General features: G+C 45.8%; 1 protein-coding gene across 2 annotated transcripts in view; it reads left to right on the forward strand.

The window, feature by feature from the left end:
* The window catches only part of LOC309546509 (beta-1,3-galactosyltransferase 5-like), a 404,656-nt gene that overhangs the window by 167,689 nt on the left and 216,229 nt on the right, over nucleotides 1–20,738 (forward strand). Inside the window, exon 2 of one of the 2 annotated variants that reach the window (XM_082246252.1) lies at nucleotides 18,208–19,197. The exons of the other annotated variant lie outside the window; for it this stretch is intronic. Within the exon in view, the coding sequence (XP_082102378.1) occupies nucleotides 18,208–19,155 (948 nt within the window). The 3' untranslated portion in view covers nucleotides 19,156–19,197. Of the gene's footprint in view, nucleotides 1–18,207; nucleotides 19,198–20,738 lie in introns of those variants that run through there. 2 annotated transcript variants of the gene reach the window in all.

Consider the following 20,738-nt stretch of genomic DNA (forward strand, 5'->3'; position numbering starts at 1 on the left):
TGTACGCAGCTGTTTGTTAACTCTTTCTAGTTCAGCCTTACACTCTAGAGCTTCCTCCAAGGAGCGAGCCAAGAACAGGGCTTTGCTCTCTTTATCACGCGCCTCCGCCTCTGCATGGTCGCGTTCTTCTGCATATTTTGCAGACACAGTCTTCTCCTCACCAAGCATCTGATCAAACTTATTTTTCACATCTTCAACACACTCTAATGAACCAACGCTTTCTTCCATGCGTTTTTTCATATCCGCTATCTGAGCTTGCAATGTTGCGACTTGCTCTGATAGGTTTTTCTTGGCTTCCTCCTCCTCTTTTAATTGTTCCAGGACGCCATTTTTCTCAACTTCCATTTGTTTTAGTTTTGGGCTAAAACTCAGCCTTTGACACCTCTCTTCCTGTAAGAGTTCCTGCGTGTCTTGCAGCTGCGGTTCCAAGATAGAGAAATCTTTGGCAATTTCTCTAGATTTGCTGTCTGCTTGAGAAAGCTGATTTGTGACATTGTCCAACTCAACCTGCAGTCGGTTTGCCTTCTCTGACAGCTTAGCACACAATCGGTCACCTTCTGACACTTTGACTTGCAATTCCAGAAGCTGTGCCTCTACTTTTTCCCTCTTGTGTTCAGAATCTCCTTTTCCCTGCATAAGAGCCTTCACCTCATTGGCTAGTTTCTGGGAATGAGACTGTAATTCTGCCACACAGACTTCTTTCTCCTTTAACTGCTGCTGGACACGTTGGGCTTCATCTTTCCAACTTTCACAGTCCATACGCAATTCATCTACCACATTGCTCAAAGTGGTGAGCTCATACACAGTACTCAGTAATTTAGCCTCTCTTTCATTTTTCTCCTTGTCGCTGAGAGACAATGTCATTTTCAGAGCGACATTCTGTTCCTGCGCCCCCTGCAGGTCTTTTTGTAGCTTCCAAAGACTGAAGACTTTTTTCCAGAAGATTACGCAACTCCAACATTTCACCCATACTTTGCTTCTGTAAAGTCTGAATTTCAATTTCCTTTTCCATGAGGATGGTATCTTTCTCCATTATAGTCTCTCCACGTTTTTGTAACTCAGAAAAAAAAGAGCAGTGGATTCTTCCCACTGTAACACCTGAGCCTGCAAGTTTCTATGATCCATCCTAAGCAACTCCAGGGCGTGTTCCTTTTCTTCCATTTTCCGTTGCAAGGCATCCAGTACAGCCCTGCACACATACTCGGTTTCCTCCAAACCGATTACCTCCATTGGCTGCTGGCGTCTCTGTTTCCAGCCTGCCATGCTCTCTTGGTGAGCCTTTTGTTGAGCTGCAAAGCTCCGCTGAAAATCCACATTTTCCCCAGTGTTGCTAGGGACAACAACCTTTCTCTTTAGCAGATTCTGTTCAGGCATGGATGGGGCTCGTTCAGACGGTAGCATCCCCTCCATCCATAGAATCCGGTCTCTCATTTCAGCTATCTTTGCCTCTTTCAGGCATTTTGACCGCCCCATCTTCAATAACTCCACAATAAATTTTTCACAGTCCAGCAAAAAATTTTGAGACCACTGTCTCTTTAAAGCCAGTAGCTTTTCTCTCTCTTGCAGGATCTCCTTTCCTGCAGACACAGTTTGTGCAGTCTCATGCACCAGACACAACAAAGTCCATCAAAAATTTTGAGACCACTGTCTCTTTAAAACAAGTAGTTTTTCCTCTCTTTCAGGATCTTCTCTCCTGCACACATAGATTGTGCAATCTCATGCACCAGACAAAGTTCATAGAACATATGCACTTCTTTGCAGGGATCTCTGCTTCTGCCCAATGCATACCTCCACCATATGTGAGATTGATTAGCTCGGTGGCGGGCGTGGATGACCCCTTGGGGGGGTTCGTTACACAGGGAGATAGCCGAGAAGTGGTTGAAAACAACAGTGTAAGGTTTTATTCTTGCAATTTTCTTCACACAAGTGCAAGCTCCAAAAACAGCATAATTCAAAATAAACATAAATAAAATAAATCCTTGCCACTGTAGGCGGCTACCTTCTCACACACAGGAACCTATCTATGGAGTCTGTCTCCAACCTATTGTTTTGCAGACTTTGCTGATCCTACAGCAGACCATCAATAGTCCATTTATTTTCTCTTCACACAACAAATGTCCATTGAACATGTCCTTTTCTCTTCACATAGAACACATTCCTTTGTTTGTCTCTTCACATAGCAAACAGTGCATTTATTTCTTTCCACATAGAAATAGTCCAAGACCTCACCTTGAGTAGTCTTCAGTCTTAATTAATTTTCCCTTCACACAGGAAATGTCCATTGGTTTCTTTTCACATAGAAACGATCCTTGAGTAGTCTTCACACTTGTTACCCTCCTCAGCGCACATCGCTCCAGGAGGTCTTCCCCTCCTATGCTCACACAGCTTCAGGGGGCACCCATCTGATTGTCCTCCCCTACCCACACGGCGTCAGGAGGCAGCAATCCTTCTCCCAGGCTCTCACAGCGTCGGGAGGCACACATCTGACTGTCCTCCTCTCCCCAGCCCACACGGCGTCAGGAGGCAGTAATCCATAGACTTCCTTTGGACAAATTATAGAGGCCTTAACTTCCTCATTCCGAACAGCTGAAGGCCTTTCAACTTCCTAAAGCCGTCCTGGCTACCTTTTCAGCCGACACCCTATAGTAATTGGTGAATTTTCTAAACCAGGTGGAAATGTATCTCCTGTCTGTGACTACATCCACAGATTTACCTGACTTCCTGTCACAGTATGAAGGGATATCATATGCTGTGTGAAGTGAGTCACTTTGGGTGGAACCCAGATTACTTTCGAGAGGTCAAGAAACTCCTTGTCCAGCTTCCCCGGCCCCTCTTATGTGTAAGTCACCTTGTGTCTATTAGGGGCACAGGGTGACCAAGAACCCCAGTTGGGTCTGCACTAATCAGACTCGCTGTACAACTACACTGGACTCAGCCTTTCGTGTTACCCCGGTTATCCTGGGTTCTATATGTGTGGTTTGTGTTGAAAGAGTAAGGGGCTCTTTCACTTAGGACAGGCATCACTAAATGGCGGCCCGCGGGCCAAGTCCGGACCCAATCAATGTTCTGTCCGGCCCCGCAGCGGTCGCGCCATTTAGGATCTGTTTTTTCCCTCTGCCGCCGCTGCTGCAGCTGCAGCTCTGTCTTTACAGAGCTAACATCGGAGGAGCAGCGCAGTGATTCACGGAGGACAGGGGCTGGTACAGTTAACTGATTGGTTGCTAGAACTGCCCTGTATTCTAGCAACCAATCAGTTACCTGGGGCAGGTCCCGCCCTCCGTGCATCCCTTTGAGCACTTCCGATGTCAGCTGCTGTGCCTCCGATGTCAGCCACGCTGCCCTGTTTAAGGTAAGACAGGGAAGAGGCACTGCAAATGTAAAAGGGGAAAAGAGGGGGGATATCGAAGAGGCAGAAAAGTAAAGGAGTGATACGGTATGAAGGGGGATGGGGTTCTACAAAGGGGGGTGAGGATTAGAATGTGAAGGGGGGCTGGAGACTGCAGTGTGAAGGGGGGTTTGAAAAAAAAGGAGATGAGCACAGGAATGTCTGAGGGTGCTATAAAGGGGGTGAGGACAGGAATGTTAATGGGGGGCTGGGGACTGCAGTGTGAAGAGGGGCACAATAAAATGGGGGAGGACAGTTATATGAAGGGGGGTGCTATAAAGAGTATGAGGACAGGAATGTGAAGGGGGGGCTGGGGACTGCAATGTGAAGGAGGGGTACTATAAAGGGGGCGAGAACAGGAATGTGAAGGGTGGGTGATATGAAAGGGGCTTGGAATTGCAATTTAAAGTAGGGGGTGATATAAAGGGGGGCCGCTAACAAAAATGTGAAGGGCTGAGGACTGTAATGTGAAGGGGGGATGATGTACAGGGGGACTGAGAACACTGATGTAATAAAAAGGATTGTGATGTGAAGGATTGTAGACTAGGTTCACATTATTGCGTAACGCGTGTAGGCGGCCCATTTATTTCAGTGGGCTGCCTTGTAAGCAGAAACGCAGAAAAATAAGTCCCTGACCTTTTTTTTTTCTTTTTAATTGCGCCGTACCAAGCTGCATGGTACTGCGGCACCATGTGATGTGGCACTCGTAAAGACGCGCCATGTTTGCGCATTGTGCAGAGGACGGTGCCATTGAGATCCAAACATATGATTCGGACCTCGGTTTGAAGAAAATTTTACCTACTGGACCTTCATGAATTTTAATTCATTACCCCTGACTTAGGACAATAATATTTCTGAACAGGTCCCTCAGGAAATATATGAAGATGAATGGTTTGACTGACAGTTTGCTAGAATATTGCAGGAGTGTCTCATATAGTGATAGTGAGGTGGGGTGAGGTTTGTTATTGTTAAATACTACCTATATTCCATTGTTTCTGTCTGCCTTAAGATCAACCTATTATAGGATGTATATGTGTATGTGGATTGGCTGCTAAGGGGGAGGGGGGATTGTCCCACAGTGTATATCTCTTTGTGCCTGTGTTTCAATAAACAGTTTATTTTCTGGTTGACTCCAAATCTTGTACTGTCAAGTTCTTGGGGTACCTATAGCCAGATTCACAGGTCTCGTGTTCCAGAACTTAGGAAGCAGCTTCTTGGCAGAGTCCGGAGTCCGTTACATGCTGTAAGTACAAGTTATGCTGGAGATACCCTAATGTATAAATACTGCAGTAATCATTGGTGACAAAGAAGGTTTGTGGAAATGGTTTGTTTTTCTATCTATAGATGATATAAAGGTGATATATACGCCTTTGGAAAGAGAAAAGATAAAACAATGTCATAAAATAATATAATAACACTATACAGTGAATGTAAAAAATAATGATGGACACTTATTATGGTATTTTAGATTCCTGTAGAGGGATTAAACCTATTATGTTGGTGGAACCATGTTATGTTTCCCTTCTCGTGATATATAGAAAATTATCAAAACATAATATTCTCTTGCACATTATATATGGGAGATTACGTACTTGATGTAATAGTTAAGATCTTAAAGTAGAACTATAGGCAAAATTGTCTTTTTCATTTTGGATAGAGTGAGGGTTATAACTAGAGTTGAGCGGACACCTGGATGTCCGTATTCGGCGGGTTCGGCCGAACTTGAAAAAAAAGTCCGGGTCCGGGTCCGTGTCCCGGACTTTTTCTGAACTTTACCCCGGACACCGAACCCCATTGAAGTCAATGGGGACCCGAACTTTCAGGCACTAAAATGGCTCTAAAACACCAATGGAAAGGGCTAGAGTGCTGCAAATGGCAGCAAAACGTAGTTAAGAGCATGGCAAGTGCTCTGCAAACAAATGTGGATAGGGAAATAACTTAAAACAAAAAAAAATAGAAAAATAAAACAATGTTCTTCATCTGTGAAGGACGAGGCCCATATGGAGTAGGAGGGAGGTTGACATGGTGGTGGATGTGGCGGTGTGATAGGCGTGCGCACAGGGTGTGCCGGGTGTGCCTGGGCACACCCTAATCACCTAGGGCACATTAGCATTATCGCTCTGTTTGCCAGTGAGGAGATGGGAAAGATCTCCCTCGGACCTGCTCTGCCATAAGAGAAGTGCCACACACTTCTATTTCACTTTTCCAGCAGGGAGAGTAATGTACCGGGGCCATATACATGTAGGCAAACACATGCATGTGTATTTAAACTTTGGGGTGCACACCCTAATGCAATAGGCTGCGCACACCTATGCTCTCACTGATATCCAATGTAATCTATAATCCTATAGAAGATAGAAGAACGGTCACTTGGGTATGCTGATAGGTTGTCCCCAAGTGACCAATGAACAATAGAAGATCTGTGCTGCTTATAGGTTGTACGCAAGTGACTGATGAACAATACTCTCAGTGATATCTGATGTAATCTATAATCCTATAAAAGATCTGTGATGCTTATAGGATGTACCCAAGTGACTGATGACTCCAGATCAACTTTCTTTACAAACATTCTGCAAGTCTGCTGCAAGTTCTGGTTCAGTTATGTTGAGCAATAGTCATCCCGCCACAGGGGTCACTGTGGCTGAATTTTCATGCTGTGGACTTGCCGATGAACAATACTCTCACTGATATCTGATGTAATCTATAATCCTATAGAAGATCTGTGATGCTTATAGGATGTACCCAAGCGACCGATGAACAATACTCTCACTGATATCTGATGTAATCTATAATCCTTTAGAAGACCTGTGATGCTTATAGGATGTACCCAAGTGACTAATGAACAATACTTTCACTGATATCTGATGTAATCTATAATCCTATAGAAGATCTGCGATGCTTACAGGATGTACTCAAGTGACCGATGAACAATACTCTCACTAATATCTGATGTAATCGATGTTCAAGTCTAACTTAGCTTCGACTCGAACTCAAAACTCATCCCTAGTGCCCTACTGTAGCTTCATACCATGCCTTCCTATCCTTTGGGAGGGTGCTAGCAAGTGTCCTATGAGCCCTGGGAAACAGTTTGGAATGTTTGGCTTCAGTGCTTAATCCATTAAAATATGTTTGAAAATGTCAAATAATCCTTACAGCCTAATGTTAGTTCCTAAGCTTTTTCTTGTCCATTTTTTTTAGAACATCAGGCCCCTCAGGAAGGAGCAGCTGGAGCTGGAGCTGGAGCTGGACCTGGAGCTGGCGAGGATTCGAGGATTCTGCATCCAATGCTGGGGTATGTGATCCAAGTTAACAAGGTGGAAATGTTCCATGAAAATGTTAGCAATGTTGCTTGGATGTGGCCTACACTGTCTGCTTTGCATTTGTGCAGGGACATTGTTTTTTTGTTCTTTTTTTTTGTTTTCTTTTAGCCAGCATTGGATGCAGCTGGATCATCATCTCTCTCACCTCATCCATCTCTTGTAAATGTGGCAGAGAGGCTGGTTGCCCAGATTGAGATCCTAAATGAGCCAAGGAGGCCTGCTGAATCAAGTGAATTAGTACAGTTGCTGGGGCAGGTACTCAGCAGTTAGTGTTGGTTGGAGGCCCACGACAGTGTTGCTGCACACTGGGCAGCCAGCTGGGGAGGTGACGACTCACCAATTAGCCACTCCCAGCAAGACTCCTTCTCCACCACATCCTCACACACCCAACTCACATCTGGCCCTTCCTCTGATTCAACATTCCCCATTCAAAACACACCCAATATGTCCATCCCTTCCCCAGCTTCCTCACAACACACCTTCCCGACCCATATATCCCAACCCTCCTTCACAACCACAGTTGGCCAGGCCCCCTCTCACCACTTCTCCACAGACACTCGACATTTATACCCAACACAGGCCCTCCTAGTCCAACATTCCACCTTGCCCCACACCTCAACACAACACATCACAATCCCTCCCTCATATTCACTCCCCTCACACCCCCCAGCAGCAGCAGAACCTACCCCAGCAGTAGCAGCAACAACAGCAGCAGCAGCAGCAGCTACAACTGGAAATCCTAAAGCTTGTAGAGCATATGCTGCAGCAACAACAACAGCCACAGCTACTTCAGCTTTTGCTGCAGCAGCAGCCCCCAGCCCCCACCTCCTGAGCCGCCACCTAATGTTCAAGGTTTTTTTTTGTGGTTTTATCTTTTGGGTTTTTTGTTTTTATATTTTTTTGTTTATATTTCTGGTGGCTTTTTTTTTTTTTTTACTTTTCTTTTTAGATTTCTAATGTTTTTTTTTGGGCTGGATTTGTGTTTGTCGTTACTCTTTGTAATTTGGAGATTGTTTGTATTAAATATATTTTCAAATAGATTTATGTTTGGGTTATATCTTGTATTTTGTGTGTGATGCTGGGCAAGAAATGGCCCTGCCTTGTTAATGTAGGCCTTTCTACGCAGGTGCTTCTCTTCCTGCAAACATGTGGTTACATTTCTAATTTCTAAACACAATCTTCCCATAATGAAATCCAAAAAGGTGTCCCTTCTAATTCTTCTCAAATGAATTTCTCAGGGAGAACACAAACCAAATCCAACACACAACCAATTCTAGCCCCCACCACTCTGAATCACTTGTGTGTTGTATTTGGGTTGTAGTTTCTAGGGGGAAAAACACACAAACTAGTTTCTTTTGTAACAAAAATATTTATTTATAAAAGTATAAAATTAACAAGTTAAAAAAATTATAACTGGGCACAGTCCCGAACAAAGGGGTCATCAGGACTGGGATCAACCCCTGCCAGCCGCTCCAAGTGGGGTATTCGGACAACGGCGCCACCTCAGTGCCCGGAGTGCGATAGGCAGGGTTATCTCTGTCACCCCTGGGGAGAAAGAGACAAGATAATTACCTTAAGGCAAAGTGCTACAACCAAGGTTTGACAAAACCAAGGCAACAAAAAATAGGCATTGGAGTATATTTGCCCGGTTTTCTCTACATTCTTGCTCAAACATTATAGATTGCTGGTCTACATAGTTACACTCAAATGTTTAATCCACAAACATGTTTGGGGCAGGTGTAAGGTGAATTTCTTGGCCAACAAGAAGACATTTTGAACTTCAACCTCTATGGACATATCTTTGTTGGGAATGCTGTCCAATTTGATCCACACAGGATCAGAGATTTCTATTGGCCTGATGGTTTGAGTAATCAAATGTGTTGGAAGGGAGGACCTCAAAAATACAAGAGGTCTGGCAGTGCATGAGGGGCAAAACCCAGATCACAAATAGCATAGTACACAAAGCTCTGCTTGGGTCTCCAGTGAAGGATGGCTCTCGCGCTCACAGGGTTGATTTACTAAAACTGGAGAGTGCAAAATCTGGAGCAGCTCTGCATAGAAACCAACCAGCTTCCAGGTTTTTTTTTGTCAAAGCTTAATTGAACAAGCCAAAGTTAGACGCTGATTGGCTACCATGCACAACTGCACCAGAATTTGCACTCTCCAGTTTTAGTAAATCAACTGCAATGTTTCTCACACATAGAGAAAAGCAATGAGAATCCAGATAGTGAAGTACATCCCAAATTACGTTTATTAACAAGTTGGCATAAAAACACAAGCGAAGACAAGTACAGGCGTGGAACAGATATACTACTACTCCTCTGGTGCATCCCCACCCATATAACTGGTAGTTTATTTGTTCCATGCTTGTACTTGTCTCTGCTCATGAGTATATGTCATTTTTGTTAAATGTAATTTGGGATGGACTTCACTATGTGGATTCTCCTTGCTTTTCTCTATGTGTGAGAAGCATTGTGGTGTGATAGTGAGAGACATCCTTCACTGGAGACCCAAGCAGAGCTTCCTAGAAGTTATTGTATACTATGCCATTAATGCAACTGGGGATTGAATACCGATGCCATTCATCAAGCCGGGATCTGGGTTATGTTCCTCAAGCTCTGCCAGACTTCTTGCATTTATGGTAAGCATCTCTGTTTATTAATGGTGGCTGGTGCACAAGAGAGGTGTTTATTCATCAAGATATAATGGAGTTGATTTACTAAAACTGGAGAGTGCAAAATCTGGTGCAGCAGTGCATAGTAGCAGCTTCTAACTTCAGCTTGTTCAATTAAACTTTGCCGAAAATGCCTGGAAGCTGATTGGTTTCTATGCAGAGCTGCACCAGATGTTGCACTCTCTAGATTTAGTAACTCAACCCCAATATATTTACTTCCTGATGGACTTGGATGCACTTTTTGGGACTTTTTTTTTATTTGGGATTTTTAATATTTTATTGGCACATAAATATTAATTTGTATGGTTTGTAACTTTGTATAATTTTAATTGTTTATGGAACAACGCAACACATTTTTGGCTTATCTAGTAGTGTGAGACATCTCAATTGTTGATGTAGCAGCCCTTTATTAATTTATCTCACCCCTAGAGTGCTGGTTATTAAAGTGGAGCTAAACTCACTCAAACAACTATTGCTTATTTTCTCTGCCCCCCCTAAACAAATGATAACATAATGGGGTTGATTTACAAAAGGAAAATAGACTGTGCACTTTGCAAAGTGCAGTTTCACACTGCAAGAGCAGTTGCTCCAGATCTTAGTAAGTCAGCAGAAGCTCTGCTGGCTTCCATTGTCCAATCATTCGCAAGCAAAAATCCTGTTTTTTTTATATTATTTTCCTTGCACATGATTGGGTATTCTTTGCAAAGTGAAGCTTTGCCTCATTTACTAAGCTCTGGAGCAACTGCACTTTGCAAAGTACATAGTCTATTTACCTTTAGTAAAGCAACCCAGTATCTCTGCTTTGGTGCATATCCAGGTCAGAAGGAAACATATTCTTTAGATTGGCTTCTAGTAGTTAAATGTCCTATTTGTTTGCTTTTTTGCCTTTAGTAAATCAACCCCAATGCATTCAAATTTTTACCATTTAGTTGTGTTTTATGCTACAAGGCAGCACCCCCTAGTGACCAGCCTAGGCTGGGCCCATTGCATCCTGTAATTGCTACGTCAAAGCTACATCAATGTTGCTGGCTGCTATATTGCCCATCCACCAGATGTTGGGGGCATTTGTGCACGCGCGCAGAAGATCCTCTGAACATGCGCAGATGCACCTTCAGTTCCTTTTAGATTCCACTTTAATTTTGCAGGAGGGATATAAATGGCTGGGGGGGGGGGGGTGTAGCATGGCCAGTCCAGTCTATGAAAAGAGCTGGGCTGCAGACAGAGGATATGTGGCTTACAGTGCTAAATTTATATTTTCCCCACATAAGAAAAGTCTGGGGACTTCTCTCTGCTTCCTTTGAACATGCGAAAATGCGCCTCCGGTTGTAACATGGCCAGTCAGGTCAATGGGAAGAGCTAGCCTGCAGAAAGAAGAGATGTAACCTACAATGATAAACAGTGGCGGCCCGCCCATAGAGGGCGCAGGGGCGCCGCCCCCCCCCCCAAAGTAGCAGGAAAAAAAAGATAAAAAAAAAGTCAGGTTTTCGCCCACTAGGGGCACCGGACTGTGTGTTGGGTATGGGGGGGGGGTGGGGTTTTTGACCCCACCCTCGCCCAGCAGAGGCGCTGATTGGCGCTCTTCTGGGGGTGTGTCAGGGTGCAGAGCAATGCGCCCCGACACACCCCACTTTAACGATGTCCGGGCTGTGATTGGTCTAGAGTCCAGCCTGGACCAATCACAGGAGGACATCGGACCTGGTGACGTGACCCTTGGGGGGCGGTGCACCGCCCCGGCGTCATGTTCACCTTCAGTTCCCGCCCGCCAGAGAAGAGGAGACAGGAGAGCCGCCGCCGCGTGTGAGGAAGAAGAAGATCGTGTCACCGCACCGCATCCCACCGCCGCCTTGGCCGACTCAGAGAAGACCGCCGTCCATGACTTGTGAGGTAAGGTAAGTGTCTGCTTTGAAGGGGGCACGCACACTGATCTCTGCATTGGGGACATCGCATGTACACTGGCTGCATTGGAAGCACGCACGCTGATCTCTGCATTGGGGGCATGTACACTGGTAACTGGCTGCATTGGGGGCACGCACGCTGATCTCTGCATTGGGGACATGTACACTGGTAACTGGCTGCATTGGGGGCACGCACGCTGATCTCTGCATTGGGGACATGTACACTGGTCACTGGCTGCATTGCAGGCATGTACGCTGATCTCTGCATTGGGGACATGTACACTGGTCACTGGCTGCATTGGAGGCACGCACGCTGATCTCTGCATTGGGGACATGTACGCTGGTCACTGGCTGCATTGGAGGCACGCACACTGATCTCTGCATTGGGGACATGTACACTGGTCACTGCATTGGAGGCACGCACGCTGATCTCTGCATTGGGGACATGTACACTGGTCACTGGTTGCATTGGGGGCACTCACACTGATCTCTGCATTGGGGACATGTACACTGGCTGCATTGGAAGCATGCATGCTGATCTCTGCATTGGGGACATGTACACTGGTAACTGGCTGCATTGGGGGCATTCACGCTGATCTCTGCATTGGGGACATGTAAACTGGTCACTGGCTGCATTGGAGGCACGCACGCTGATCTCTGCATTGGGGACATGTACACTGGTCACTGGCTGCATTGGAAGCACGCACGCTGATCTCTGCATTGGGGACATGTACACTGGTAACTGGCTGCATTGGGGCACGCACGCTGATCTCTGCATTGGGGACATGTACACTGGTCACTGGCTGCATTGGAGGCACGCACGCTGATCTCTGCATTGGGGACATGTATGCTGGTCACTGGCTGCATTGGAGGCACGCACACTGATCTCTGCATTGGGGACATGTACACTGGTCACTGCATGGGAGGCACGCACGCTGATCTCTGCATTGGGGACATGTACACTGGTCACTGGTTGCATTGGGGGCACTCACGCTGATCTCTGCATTGGGGACATGTACACTGACTGCATTGGAAGCATGCATGCTGATCTCTGCATTGGGGACATGTACACTGGTCACTGGCTGCATTGGAAGCATGCACGCTGATCTCTGCATTGGGGACATGTACACTGGTCACTGGCTGCATTGGAGGCATGTACGCTGATCTCTGCATTGGGGACATGTACACTGGTCACTGGCTGCATTGGAAGCACGCACGCTGATCTCTGCATTGGGGACATGTACACTGGTAACTGGCTGCATTGGGGCACGCACGCTGATCTCTGCATTGGGGACATGTACACTGGTCACTGGCTGCATTGGAGGCATGCACGCTGATCTCTGCATTGGGGACATGTACGCTGGTCACTGGCTGCATTGGAGGCACGCACACTGATCTCTGCATTGGGGACATGTACACTGGTCACTGCATTGGAGGCACGCACGCTGATCTCTGCATTGGGGACATGTACACTGGTCACTGGTTGTATTGGGGGCACTCACGCTGATCTCTGCATTGGGGACATGTACACTGGCTGCATTGGAAGCATGCATGCTGATCTCTGCATTGGGGACATGTACACTGGTCACTGGCTGCATTGGAAGCATGCACGCTGATCTCTGCATTGGGGACATGTACACTGGTCACTGGCTGCATTGGAGGCATGTACGCTGATCTCTGCATTGGGGACATGTACACTGGTCACTGGCTGCATTGGAAGCACGCACGCTGATCTCTGCATTGGGGACATGTACACTGGTCACTGGCTGCATTGGAGGCATGTACGCTGATCTCTGCATTGGGGACATGTACACTGGTCACTGGCTGCATTGGAAGCATGCACGCTGATCTCTGCATTGGGGACATGTACACTGGTCACTGCATTGGAGGCACGCACGCTGATCTCTGCATTGGGGACATGTACACTGGTCACTGGCTGCATTGGAGGCACGCACGCTGATCTCTGCATTGGGGACATGTACGCTGTTCACTGGCTGCATTGGAGGCACGCACTCTGATCTCTGCATTGGGGACATGTACACTGGTCACTGGTTGCATTGGGGGCACGCACGCTGATCTCTGCATTGGGGACATGTACACTGGCTGCATTGGAAGCACGCATGCTGATCTCTGCATTGGGGACATGTACACTGGTAACTGGCTGCATTGGGGGCATGCACACTGATCTCTGCATTGGGGACATGTAAACTGGTCACTGGCTGCATTGGAGGCACGCACGCTGATCTTTGCATTGGGGACATGTACACTGGTCACTGGCTGCATTGGAAGCACGCACGCTGATCTCTGCATTGGGGACATCGCATGTACACTGGCTGCATTGGAAGCACGCACGCTGATCTCTGCATTGGGGACATGTACACTGGTAACTGGCTGCATTGGGGGCACGCACGCTGATCTCTGCATTGGGGACATGTACACTGGCTGCATTGGAAGCACGCACGCTGATCTCTGCATTGGGGACATGTACACTGGTAACTGGCTGCATTGGAAGCACGCACGCTGATCTCTGCATTGGGGACATGTACACTGGTCACTGGCTGCATTGGAAGCACGCATGCTGATCTCTGCATTGGGGACATGTACACTGGTCACTGGCTGCATTGGAAGCACGCACGCTGATCTCTGCATTGGGGACATGTACATTGGTAACTGGCTGCATTGGGGGCACGCATGCTGATCTCTGCATTGGGGACATGTACACTGGTCACTGGCTGCATTGGAGGCACGCATGCTTATCTCTGCATTGGGGACATGTACACTAGTCAATGGCTGCATTGGAGGCACGCACGCTGATCTCTGCATTGGGGACATGTACACAGGTCACTGGCTGCATTGGAAGCACGCACGCTGATCTCTGCATTGGGGACATCGCCTGTACACTGGCTGCATTGGAAGCACGCACGCTGATCTTTGCATTGGGGACATGTACACCGGTAACTGGCTGCATTGGGGGCACGCACGCTGATCTCTGCATTGGTGACATGTACACTGGTAACTGGCTGCACTGAGGGCATGCACGCTGATCTCTGTATTGGGGACATGTACACTGGCTGCATTGGAAGCACGCACACTGATCTCTGCATTGGGGACATGTACACTGGTAACTGGCTGCATTGGGGGCACGCACACTGATCTCTGCATTGGGGACATGTACACTGGCCACTGGCTGCATTGGAGGCACGCACGCTGATCTCTGCATTGGGAACATGTACACTGGTCACTGGCTGCATTGGAAGCACGAACGCTGATCTCTGCATTGGGGACATGTACACTGGTAACTGGCTGCATTGGGGGCACGCACGCTGATCTCTGCATTGGTGACATGTACACTGGTCACTGGCTGCATTGGAGGCATGCACACTGATCTCTGCCTTGGGGACATGTATGCTGGTCACTGGCTGCATTGGAGGCACGCACACTGATCTCTGCATTGGGGACATGTATGCTGGTCACTGCATTGGAAGCACGCACGCTGATCTCTGCATTGGGGACATGTATGCTGGTCACTGCATTGGGGACATGTACGCTGGTCACTGCATTGGGGGCATGTATGCTGGTCACTGCATTGGGGGCATGTATGCTGGTCACTGCATTGAGGACATGTATGCTGGTCACTGCATTGGAGGCACGCACGCTGATCTCTGCATTGGGGACATGTACACTGGTCACTGCATTGGGGACATGTATGCTGGTCACTGCATTGGGGACATGTACGCTGGTCACTGCATTGGGGACATGTACACTGAACACTGCATTGGGGACATGTACGCTGGTCACTGCATTGGGGACATGTACACTGGTCACTGCATTGAAAGGGGGCATATATACTGGTCACTACATTGAAGGGGGCATGTACTGTGGGGTTTGTGCTAGGGGGTCTGTACTGTGGGGTTTGTGCTAGGGGGTCTGTACTGTGGATTAGTGCTAGGGGGCCTGTACTGTGGGGTTTGTGCTAGGGGGTCTGTACTGTGGGATTAGTGCTAGGGGGTCTGTACTGTGGGATTAGTGTTGAGGGGCCTGTACTGTGGGATTAGTGCTAGGGGGTCTGTACTGTGGGGTTTGTGCTAGGGGGCCTGTACTGTGGGGTTTGTGCTAGGGGGTCTGTACTGTGGGATTAGTGCTAGGGTGTCTGTACTGTGGGGTTTGTGCTAGGAGGTCTGTACTGTGGGGTTTGTGCTAGGGGGCCTGTACTGTGGGGTTTGTGCTTGAGGGGTTTGTGCTGGGGGGGTCTGTACTGTGGGGTTTGTGCCACTCTCAGTAAGTGTATCCCATAATAGGGTGTCTCTCACAGTATATTGCATAATAGGGCCCCTGCTCCCTATTATGGGATATACTAGTACTGATGGACCCCTTAAAATGTGATATATTGGAGAATTTGTTCACGCAAGCAAAATACAGGGGACAAAATGTATGAAGTCTATAAGGGGTGGGGCTTCAGAGAAATGGGAGGGGTCAAAATGGAAGGGCGGGGTCTTGCGCCCCCCCATCTTAAAACTTCACCAGCCGCCACTGATGATAAATGGAAGTTTCCTAACCTGAGGGAAGTCTGGGGACTTCTCTCTGCATCCTCTGAAGATGCAGAAATGCTCCTCTTGGTGTAGCATGGCCAGTCCAGTCTATGGGAAGAGAGCTAGCCTGCAGATAGAAGACATGTAACCTACAACAATAAATGGAAGTTTCCCCTCTTGGGGGAAACCTAGGCACTTTTCCCTGCATGGGAGTAAAGACGAAGGGCATGCCCACTGCTTGGAGATGCTGGGACTACCAAAATAGGCCAGGATACAGGTCTCTTTCAGTGGACTCTCTCTCTATAAAGTGTGACTTTTACAATTTTGCTTGTGCTACATTAGTGAGCTATTGTGCCAACACTTGAGGAGTGGCTGAATGTACAGAACCTTTTTTTTAACTGTTTAGTAAAGCAGCATAAAATATATGTACCAGTATAGACACTGTATCAATCCTGATTACCGAGAACGTCCCCTGGAACTTTTCTGTGGGGGGGATGTGGAGTCCCCACCAGTGGGTGCAGGGTCAGATAAGGCTGTGTTTCCTGGCTAGATCATGATCCCATGGCTTATCTGACCCTGCAAGGGCTTCTGACCCTGGCAAAGGCTTCTTAAACAGAAAGAGCCAGTGAGCTTCCATCTGAGAAGTGAACATTAAGGGATCCTATTCTTAAAGAACTCCCATTTACCATTGGACATGTGTCCACTACCGAGCTCCAGAGGGTAAAAATATATATGTACTACCCTGTTACGTATCACTGAGAGCACACTGCAGCATACGGTAGTGTGTTACCATATGTTATGATGCACGGCAGGTGCATTGGGGTGCCATTCAAAACGAATGGTACCTACAAGCATCAACACAGGTTACAATGCACTGGTGTTAATGGGTTCTTAAACCTAATGTATATCTCCCCCTGGGCAATTGCTATTATGTGCAAATATGTACAGCATATTTGTACACTTTAAGCACACTTACTGCTCTTTAAAAAGTATTCATACCCCTTGAAATTTTCCACATTTTGTCATGTTGCAACCAAAAAGGTAATTGTATTTTATTGGGATTTTTTGTGATAGACCAACACAAAGTGGCACATAATCGTGAAGTGGAAGAAAAATTATAAATGGTTTTCCAGTTTTTTTTTTACAAATAAATATGTGAAAAGTGTGGAATGCATTTGTATTCAGCCCCCCTGAATCAATACTTTGTAGAACCACCTTTCGCTGCAATTACAGCTGCAAGTCTTTTTGGGGATGTCTCTAACAGCTTTGCACATCTACAGAATGAAAATGTTCTTCTTTGCAAAATAGCTCAAGCTCTGTTAGGTTGGATGGAGAGCATCTGTAAACAGCAATTTTCAAGTCTTGCCACAGATTCTCAATTGGATTTAGGTCTGGACTGTGAATGTCAGAGTTTTACAATGCCTCATAGGATGTGTAGTTCTGTAGCAGCTGGAGGGCCGTAGTTTGAGGATCTCTGATCTAAACCATTCCATTGTAGCTCTGGCTGTATGTTTAGGGTCGTTGTCTTGTTGGAAGGTGAACCTCCACCCCAGTCTCAAGTCTTTTGCAGACTCTAACAGATTTTCTTCTAAGATTGCCCTGTATTTTGCTCCATCCATCTTCACATCAACTCTGCCCAGCTTCCCTGTCCCTGCTGAAGAAAAGCATCCCTACAACAGGATGCTGTCACCACTTTTCACGGTGGGGATGGTGTGTTCACTGTGATGTGCAGTGTTCGTTTTCCATCACACATAGCATTTTGCTTTTAGGCCAAAAAGTTCAATTATGGTCTCATCTGATCAGAGCACCTTCTTCCACATGTTTGCTGTGTCCCCCACATGGCTTCTCACAAACTGCAAATAGGACTTCTTATGGTTTCTTTCAGCAATGGCTTTCTTTTTGCCACTCTTTCATAAAGACCATTCTCTATAAACCCCAGAGATGGTTGTGCGTGAAAATCCCAGTAGATTCAGAAATGTTTGAAATACTCAGACCAGCCGTCTGGCACCAACAACCATGTCACGTTCAAAGTCACTTAAATCCCCTTTCTTCTCCATTCTCATGCTTGGTTTCATCTTCAGCAAGTCGTTTTCACCACATCTAGATGCCTAAATGCATTGAGTTGCTACTATGTGATCGGCTGTTTGGCAATTTGTGTTACCAAGCAATTGAACAGGTGTACCTAATAATGTGGCTGGTGAGTAAATATATATATATATATATATATATATATATTGTTTTGGGGTTTAGATGTGCTTTAAGTGTAGTTCTATATAAATTGTACACATATTTTTTACTTTAAGGTGTATTGGATTCCACTGTTATGTATGTATTCTATTAATCATCAATCCTTTTTATATAATTGATGATGTTATTGACGCCACTTCAACATTTTTTTTTTCAGATGCCTCGGAAGAAGGTGGTTTTTGTGGCACTCCTGTTTTTTCCTTGTTTGGGTATGTTTGGGTTCTTCATCACAAGCTATGATTTTGACTTGTGCTCTTATTGCTTCCATAAACCTAGAAATGTTTTTTCTATTAAAACTGACTATAAAAGGAACCAATTCATGAAGGTGCCTGAATCAAACTGCAAACATAACCCTCCGTTTCTGGTGCTCCTGGTGACTACAGCACACGACCAGATAGAGGCACGAATGGCAATCCGTAAAACGTGGGGGAAAGAGCAGCTCATCCAGGGAAAGCGAGTGGTGACCTTCTTTCTTCTTGGCACAATCCCCGGTAAACTTGACAGTTTATCGGACGAGTTAAACACCTACAAAGACATCATTCAAAAAGATTTTGTAGACACGTATTACAACTTGACCATAAAAACCTTAACGGGTTTAGACTGGATTGCAAATCATTGCCCTCAGACCCACTACGTAATGAAAACAGATACGGACATGTTTGTCAATACGTATTACCTTGTTGAACTTCTCCTGCGTAAAAATCAGACCTCAAATCTCTTCACGGGGATCTTGAAGCCAGATGATGCCCCTGTACGTAATGTCTTTAGCAAGTGGTACATAAGTAAAAAGGAGTATCGTGGTGAAAAATACCCCCCCTTTTGTTCGGGTACAGGTTACGTGCTCTCGGTAGATGTTGCCCAAAGGATTTACAACATCTCATCCTCTATACCGTTTTTTATACTTGAGGATGTTTACATAGGAATGTGTTTGGAAAAATTGAAGATCTCATTACAGGAACTACACACTAAGCCTATATTTTTTGATTCTATGCCATCATTCTCTGTGTGCACTTATCGGAACCTTGTGACATCTCATGAAGTCAAGCCACAGGAAATTGTCCTCTACTGGGAAGCCTTACACGAAGCACAAGATGAACAATGTTGAGGAACCTACAGAGATGTTTCCAGATGTTCCATACTTGAAATGTTTGGCGATGAACCTGAAAAATGTTTCCTATTAAATAGGTGGACAGTTCAACGATTTACAGACAACTCATTCACTTTGACCTTAGGGTCAAGGGTAATGTGAAACCGTGAGCCCTTAATAATATAAGCTGTCCAGAGACAGACCTATTGTTTTGAAAGATAAATCAATAGACTCTTGTTCTGTTTGGTGAATGTCCACGACCATGCCTCCCCTAAAAGCCAGTCCTAGTCAACCTAGCTGATTTTAGGTAGGAGTTTAGACCTCACACAGTCCTCAACTTTTTAGTGGACATTGGTTGTAATTTTCAGATAGGAGTTTACAGATATTGGAATACAGCAGACATTAATACTGCCAAGACAACATTTAAAGCCATTTAGAGGTGCCTCTGTTAAAAAAAAAAAACTTCAGTTGCCTTTTTATATTCATATTTTTGCACTTTCCGTTGTTCCAGTCTGTCTGTCCTTTACAGTAACAAAGCTGGCTGTGGATGGGGCCATCCTGTGGCTTGCGATTCATTCAACGGTATAAAGTTGTATAAATATCCGCGCTTATGGATAAGAACTAGGCTGCAGCGTACCTCAAAATATAGTCGAGATGGCTCTATCATATAATGAAAAATAAGGTGAGGTAAATTGGCGCTGCCTGACTTAAAAGTGTATGTATATATATGGAAGGGGTTAAAATAATATACAATAAAGTGCTAGTGTGCAAACATGTCCCAGAAAAGTATACTGTAAGTAAAACTGTAAATCTAAAATGTTTAAAATTCTAAAAATATTTAAAAATATTCTGGAACTATAAAATACACAGTGATTGTGAACACAAAGTGATAAGTGCAATAGAAGATAGATGACAATATACAATGTGCCAGTGCAAGATGTCCGGTGAAAGCACCAGACATAAAGTATGTAAATATATTAAACCATTTAAAAAAGTCCAAAAAACAGTCCATAAAGTGCTTCAAAATAAACAGTGGTGCTTCAATAATATTGATAGGTGATATTCGGAGTGATCCGGTTGATAGATATAGGGTGAAAAAACAGTGCACCCCTCCAATATATCCCCCACTCACCAGAGATATGCACCCTGCAGGGGTAATGAGCCTTAGGATAATAGCCTCTATGCAACGGTTCCTAAGTGGTGGACTCGTGGGGAGAGATATCCCTGGATCTTTCCTCTCAGCAGGGCAATGTAATTTCAATACACTGGATAAAAACTGGTATTCCCCTCTCAAGTGTTGGAGATATTCCGAGGTAATATGCAAAAGGAAGACCTCATATAGTGATGTACCGTTTAAACTCTTTATTGTGCAAAAAATAAGAATAGTACTCACATAGAATCGTGGCAAACATACATACAAGGCAGTAGGGGCCGCGAATCCCTCGTTGGCGGCTGCTTCCGGGACGCTATGCGAACCAGCGACCGGATCTGCGTTCCAGTGGGGCGGAAATGACGTAACCACGCACGACGCGTTTCGGCACAGCTGACGTCATCAGGTGCGTAAAGTCACGCCATCCCCGCTGTCTGTTTATGTTGAATGG

Source organism: Pelophylax lessonae (assembly GCF_965119305.1).
Source record: "Pelophylax lessonae genome assembly, chromosome: 2".
Taxonomy (NCBI): domain Eukaryota; kingdom Metazoa; phylum Chordata; class Amphibia; order Anura; family Ranidae; genus Pelophylax; species Pelophylax lessonae.